This window comes from Poromitra crassiceps (genome assembly GCF_964638095.1).
Source record: "Poromitra crassiceps genome assembly, chromosome: 11".
Classification (NCBI taxonomy): Eukaryota; Metazoa; Chordata; class Actinopteri; order Beryciformes; family Melamphaidae; genus Poromitra; species Poromitra crassiceps.
Genome location: NC_139643.1, coordinates 42,664,426 through 42,670,447, shown reverse-complemented (window position 1 = coordinate 42,670,447; position 6,022 = coordinate 42,664,426). Strand labels below are relative to the sequence as shown.

The window sequence follows — 6,022 nt, the reverse complement described above, 5'->3', positions numbered from 1 at the left end:
CCATAACACAAAAACGACCAATCAACTGGTGTCACAATGACGTAGTGTTTTCCATAACATGTTAGCTAAACAAACAAACAAATACATACATACATAAATAAATAAACAACATAAACAAACAAAATAAACAAATAACAAGATCAAAAAATATTGGCCAATATTTGTTATGTTTTATTTACTGTATAAAAGTTGTATTTACATGTAATATGTATTATGCTTATGCTGCCTTCCAGACAACTGGGACCTTCAGATTTTCTGGCCTCCTATTAGGAAAAGTGCGCTGGAACGGCACTCAAAGTGGGAGCTCCGACTTGAAAACTGGGAGAAAAAAATCTACCCCCACTAGGCTGGGAATCAGTTGTCTGACGTCACACAACAATGGCCGCAACCATGGAGTATGTAGTCCAAAGTATGAAGTGCCTAAATAAAATGTATAATAGAGTCTGTTACCTTATGTGTCATTGCTGCTCCTCATTTTCGTTTAAATATGCAAGGAGGGTGCTCTACTCCTTTGTGCTCTGGAATGCTTTGAAGGTGGGGGGTGGGACTTTTCCACTGGGAAACACCCACGTCCCAGGTGTCTGGAAGGCAGCATTACTATGGGCTATTCTCATCAGTATAAATGGGAGCATCAGTGATGTCATAAATCCCACTGTGACATCATCAGTGACCAGCCCCAGGACACGTGATCCAGCATCCCTGAAGTATGCCATCAAGGAGCAGCCAGGGCGAGCTGCAGGGCGGGCGAGGCCGCGCAGCGGGGGAGCCTAGGAATCGAGCGCGCGAGATGCCTATAGTTTCATAAATTACCAACAATACCGACAACAACTTTACACCTATTTTGTGCTCTGTTGAAGCTCACTGGCATTAACATTTCTACAGATCACAATCTTAGGGATTGGTTTTAAATGATAGGCAATTTAATAGAAAAAGCAGATTGCATGGAGTGCTACTTGGGTGTGGAAAAGTATCCTTCTGGTGCTCTTCAGTTTGGGGATTCTAGTCCAGCATTTATTGAAGAGATCTGAGGCACTCAAGAAGGTAGTATGTTAAAAAGCCTTTATTCTTAGTTGGCTATCATTTACAGAAAGTTAAAAACATTGCCTACGCATTTCAGCCTCACAGCCTTCATCAGGGCAAGTCTGAATGGTTTGGGGTGTGGCATTTCTTTTAAAAACAAGGCAGGCTACTCAAGGCAATCAAGGACAAGTGAGTAGTCACATGGTGCAGGTCTAATCAGATGACACTTCAAATCATATTCAAATGAGAGCTATACATTGAGAAACACTAGTACCCAGTGGGTACCTTTCCTTAATGTATTGTAAACTAAATGATAAAAGATGTTTGCATTACTGATTGCTGTAAATATGAAGATTAGCTTGCTTTATTGATGTTCTGATTTGTGTTTCTCAATGTATAGCTCTGGTTTGAATATGATTTGAAGTGTCATCTGATTAGACCTGCACCATGTGACTACTCACTTGTCCTTGATTACCTTGAGTAGCCTGCCTTGTTTTTTAAAGAATGCCACACCCCAAACCATTCAGACTTGCCCTGATGAAGGCCGTGAGGCTGAAACGCGTAGGCAATGTTTTTAACTTTCTGTAAATGATAGCCAACTGAGAATAAAGGCTTTTTAACATACTACCTTCTTGAGTGCCTCAGATCTCTTCAATAAATGATAGGCAATTTAGTTCAAAAGGCAAAATGCAACAGAGGGTAGGATATGTTGGGAAAACTAAACATGTTTTGCATGTTATATATTTCTGATCAAATTTTTTAAAGCCAAGGTGATATGACGTCATAATACAAATTATGCATTCACTGTCACAGACAGTGGATATAATTCCATGTCACCATGGGTACAATCTACATCAGGGGTTTTCAAAGTCTGACACTGTGGGCCTCCCCTCGGCCCTCGGACAAAGCCTGGACCCCCCCCCCCCCCCCCCGACCCCTCCAGTTTACTTGCTTAGTTTCGCTCAATTCCTAGAAGCCTAAGGGAACGTGATTATGCTATCACTCAGTAATTGAGCTAAGATAGCCTGATATTGCTCTTTGACTTCAGACTACATCAAAACCATAAAAAGGTCTGAAGGCATTTATTTGTTTCTGACTCTGGGAGTCACACACATGTAGGCTATGTGATCTCTTATTGATAACTAATGTAATATTTTTTCACTTTCATTCACTGAGGCCCCCCCCAGTGAGGCCCAATTCCCACTTTGAAAACCTCTGATCTACAGTATACAAGAGAAGGTCTCTTTCAGCTTGCCAGGTGCTGGACATCCTTGAAGGCAAAGTTTGTCGTGGGTAGGGGCCAGTTCAAATACCATCGAAAACCCACTATCTCCCCCAGGAGTTTATTGGTTGTAAGGGCGGCTCCGCAGCAGATTGTCCAATTCAGTCTTGTTTATGGTGCCATAGGCCTGGGAGTAGCTGCCCAGTTTGGCTCGAGGGTCGCCCGCAGCGGCCACATTAGAGTTACTCTGAAAGACTTTCTTGCTGAAGCGGGGTGGGGGCCGTCCCTCACGAACCTGAGAGAGGGAGCGCTGGTTCTGGATGGGAAGAGAAAGTGAAGTATCAGTAAAATAAAAACCCTCAGATAGAAAATCAAAGATCATAATGCAAAAGAGATCTTAACAGAATTTGCACACTAAACCTAAAGCAGCGCAAAACATGATGTGACGTGCCATGACTGTCATTACAACTTTGTAATCACAACCACCACCAAGCTTTAAAACAGTGTTGCTCTTCAAACCATTTGAATGACCTGTAGTGGCATGTTGGCTTGTGACTTGTCATTGAGGTGCAAACTGACCAGGCGTGCAGAGGCGACACATATCCCTGAGGACACAGAGGACTCGTCCCTGCGGACCAGCGGGTTGTTCTGGGCTTGGGTTAGGGTCAAGGAGAAGGAGCGGGTGTGGGCCACAGGGGCCGACCGGCCGCGCTGTAAGATCTGCTCCATGGACTAGTGGGGGAGAGAGGGAAAAGAGAAAGAATGAGGGATCGAGCGAGCAACAGAAAAGAGAGCGTAGGTAGGAGAAAATGTCAGAAGCCGAAAGAGATCACAGATAGTGTCTCTCTTCCTGTGATTACATCACAACAAGAGATTTAAAAAAACAACAACAACAACAGCTGAATAGTGAATGCACATGTCGATCGATCTCCGCTGCTTACTATATTGGCTTTGGCGCCCTCTGTTGGTGATGTTGTGACATCTTCATGACTTGTCTGTCCCAATGGTTTCCTGCTGGCTGCACCTGATTGGTAGTAATGAGGAGGGCCGCATGGACTCCTTACAAAGCCATCTGAATGACGAAGACGAGAGTTTCAGGAGAGGGTGGAAGCAGTACGGTGTGAGACATGAGGATAGCTACCGGTAAATGTGTTGCGCTCATGTCTCTACATGAATGGCATGCGAGTGTAAAACATGTACGTGTGCTGTATGAGATTGCCGTGTGCCACCAATGTGCAGGCCCCAAACCTGTCATACGTGTCAATTCATACATACTTGGGGCGTGGGTGATGGGGTTATATGTGAGCCTCCCCATGCTAACCGATGTTGGGCTGGTTTCCTCCACAGCTGGCTGGGTGGAGGATGCATTTGCTGGCCCGGCTTTGGTGATGTCTGCATGTAAAGGCAGGTGGTTTGTCTGATCAGTCTGTTCATGCTGTGTTTTCCCCTCATGGTCACCGTTCCCATCTCCATTCACTGCAGCTGGGTGCTTCCTGGCGGGCTTGTCCTTGCCGTTGACACGGTCCCCGTCATGTGCCGACCCAGAGCCGGCTCTCTCGCTCTCCTTCGGCGGGATCAGGCTTGGCATCCTCTGATTAGTTCTCTTCTCCAGCATCATCTATTTTGCAGGTAAGGAAGCGGAAAATTAACAGGTTTAAAGAAGCTATATTAGATTTTTTTTCCCCCAATAGATGTCGCACTGGAGCTGTAACGTCAGACGTAAACACAAAGTCTATAAATCACGTAGGCACCGTTTCCCAATGCCACGCATTGCTCTGCTAATAGCTGTCTGTCTGTCACTATGCAGCCCAGACCAGCCTGTGTCACGGTGGCATGCAGAGCGAGCCACACAGCCGACCTACCGCACTGTCAACAAAAGCCAGGAAACATAGGGTCCCAAACTGCGATACAAACAGAGACTAACCTTATTTTTTACAGCCATGGCCACTTTATTTTCCCTATCAGAGTCACGCTTGATCCATTATTTGCTGTCAAGTCTCGCTGGGTCACTCTCTGTCCATTTATAAACGTGGGGAAGTGCTAAATCCGCAGACACGAAGGAGGGGGCTCGGCCCGAGGCTGCAGTAGTGTTGTATCAACAAGCCATGTTTTCACAACACAGAGAGGGGGCGTGGCTTCTTTCACTGCTCAAACCAATATAACTCGCCTGTCTCGCTAGATATATACTAGTGGTTTGCGGGCATGTACTGTAGTAGGGCTGAATATCGCATTAATACCCCTTTAATAAATGCTGTCGTGATAAAAAAAATAATGATAAAAAATTGATTTATCAGGGTATCAAAAGAATCACAACTTTACACACATGCTTGTGTCCATAATAACTAGAGTTTTAGTGTGCTACGCTTGTATGGGTCCTATTGTGTAAAATTCCATTTCATCATGTTGCATTATAAACATTTACGGCTTGTTTTGTACCTCATAAAGTTTGTTGCGGTACTGAACCACCGATAATAGCACATCATCGTCCACTGGCAGCACTACTTCGTAGTTAAGAGCCGGCTCCTTGGCTGGGTTGTGGAACCTCCGGGGGAAAAGAAAACGGCTATGGTTACAACTTGGCACTTCGGGGTTTGGCAAATTACACAGACATTGATCTCGCTGATCTAATCCTAACACAGGCAGTGTAACATAATAATAACTAAATGTACTGAACGTCCTCATGGGGAAAGCAAAGAGTGAGTCAATACATTATCCAAGTCTGATGTGGGTTTTCCTGCGGTCTTAAATCGAGTTACTGTGGGGGTGTCTTGGCCACAGCAAGGAAGTGCTGAATCAATGTACCTGGCTACATATGGGTGTTGGAGGGCTTGCTCGGCAGTCAGCCTCTTGTCTGGGTTGAAGACCAACAAGCGTCTGAGCAGGTCCAGAGCGTCAGCAGGCACAGATGGCTGGAGAAGATCCTCCAAAGACACCTGGGGTCTGGAGAAGCGGAAGGAGTTGAGAAAAAGAGCCACAAGGGAACATGGGGTTGTAGAAATTAGATTTGATAGAAAATAACACTGGGGCAATGAGGTATTAGCAATCAATCATGGTTTACTACTAAGTAAACAACCTTATCAATTAAAGATAGGCCATCATCGTGACTAAAAAGACTTCTTGATAGGATGGCCATTGACAGATTTAGAGATGATTGCATTTTGCAGACTTACACAGAAGATCATAAACTCAACTGTGTTTTGTTGGGTATTCAGATTGTCATATTTATAGCTGATATATGCACATAATGTAAATGTGCACAACACAATAGAACATATAACAAAAGTCGAGACTCTCTTACTTCAGTAACATTCTCTGAATGACAGAGGCACCGTATTCAGAATTGATGGAGAGAATGTCTGAAAATAAAATAGCATTTCATTAGATCACAGTGCTGAATGATCTCCTTCACAAACAGTAAAGTGTTATGGGTTTGACTGGATTATACGTGATGATTGTTAGTCACCATCTGGGCTGGGGTGTGGTATGGAAGTCATGATCTTCTCTATTTGGTTGATGGTGGATGTCCCGGGGAACAGGGCTTTTCCCAGCAGCATCTCTCCTAGGATACAGCCAATGCTCCACATGTCCACCCCCTTGGTGTACCTTGGGAGAAGATTTGGGGCTTTTACAGCGATACTCATAATAACCAATATGCAGGTATACAAATGAAGAGTTCATTTGCAAAAACAGGTAAACGCCATTCTTAAAATGAACAAACATCTGTTTGATACTCCCTGGAGTGCACATAGAAAACATTATTGAGGTGATTTACGTGAAAAT

The 6,022-nt window shown here is 44.4% G+C and overlaps 1 protein-coding gene across 1 annotated transcript in view; it reads right to left on the bottom strand.

Annotated features, from left to right (window-relative positions):
- Positions 1-2,363: 2,363 nt before the first annotated feature.
- Positions 2,364-6,022, bottom strand: part of mapk15 (mitogen-activated protein kinase 15) — a gene marked incomplete at both ends in the record, with an annotated part of 11,376 nt that continues 7,717 nt past the window's right edge. Inside the window, 8 exons of the mRNA XM_083646033.1 lie at positions 2,364-2,558; positions 2,822-2,974; positions 3,184-3,314; positions 3,518-3,860; positions 4,679-4,784; positions 5,045-5,182; positions 5,541-5,598; positions 5,706-5,845. Coding sequence (XP_083502159.1) covers positions 2,364-2,558; positions 2,822-2,974; positions 3,184-3,314; positions 3,518-3,860; positions 4,679-4,784; positions 5,045-5,182; positions 5,541-5,598; positions 5,706-5,845 — 1,264 coding nt within the window. The remainder of the gene's footprint in view (positions 2,559-2,821; positions 2,975-3,183; positions 3,315-3,517; positions 3,861-4,678; positions 4,785-5,044; positions 5,183-5,540; positions 5,599-5,705; positions 5,846-6,022) is intronic.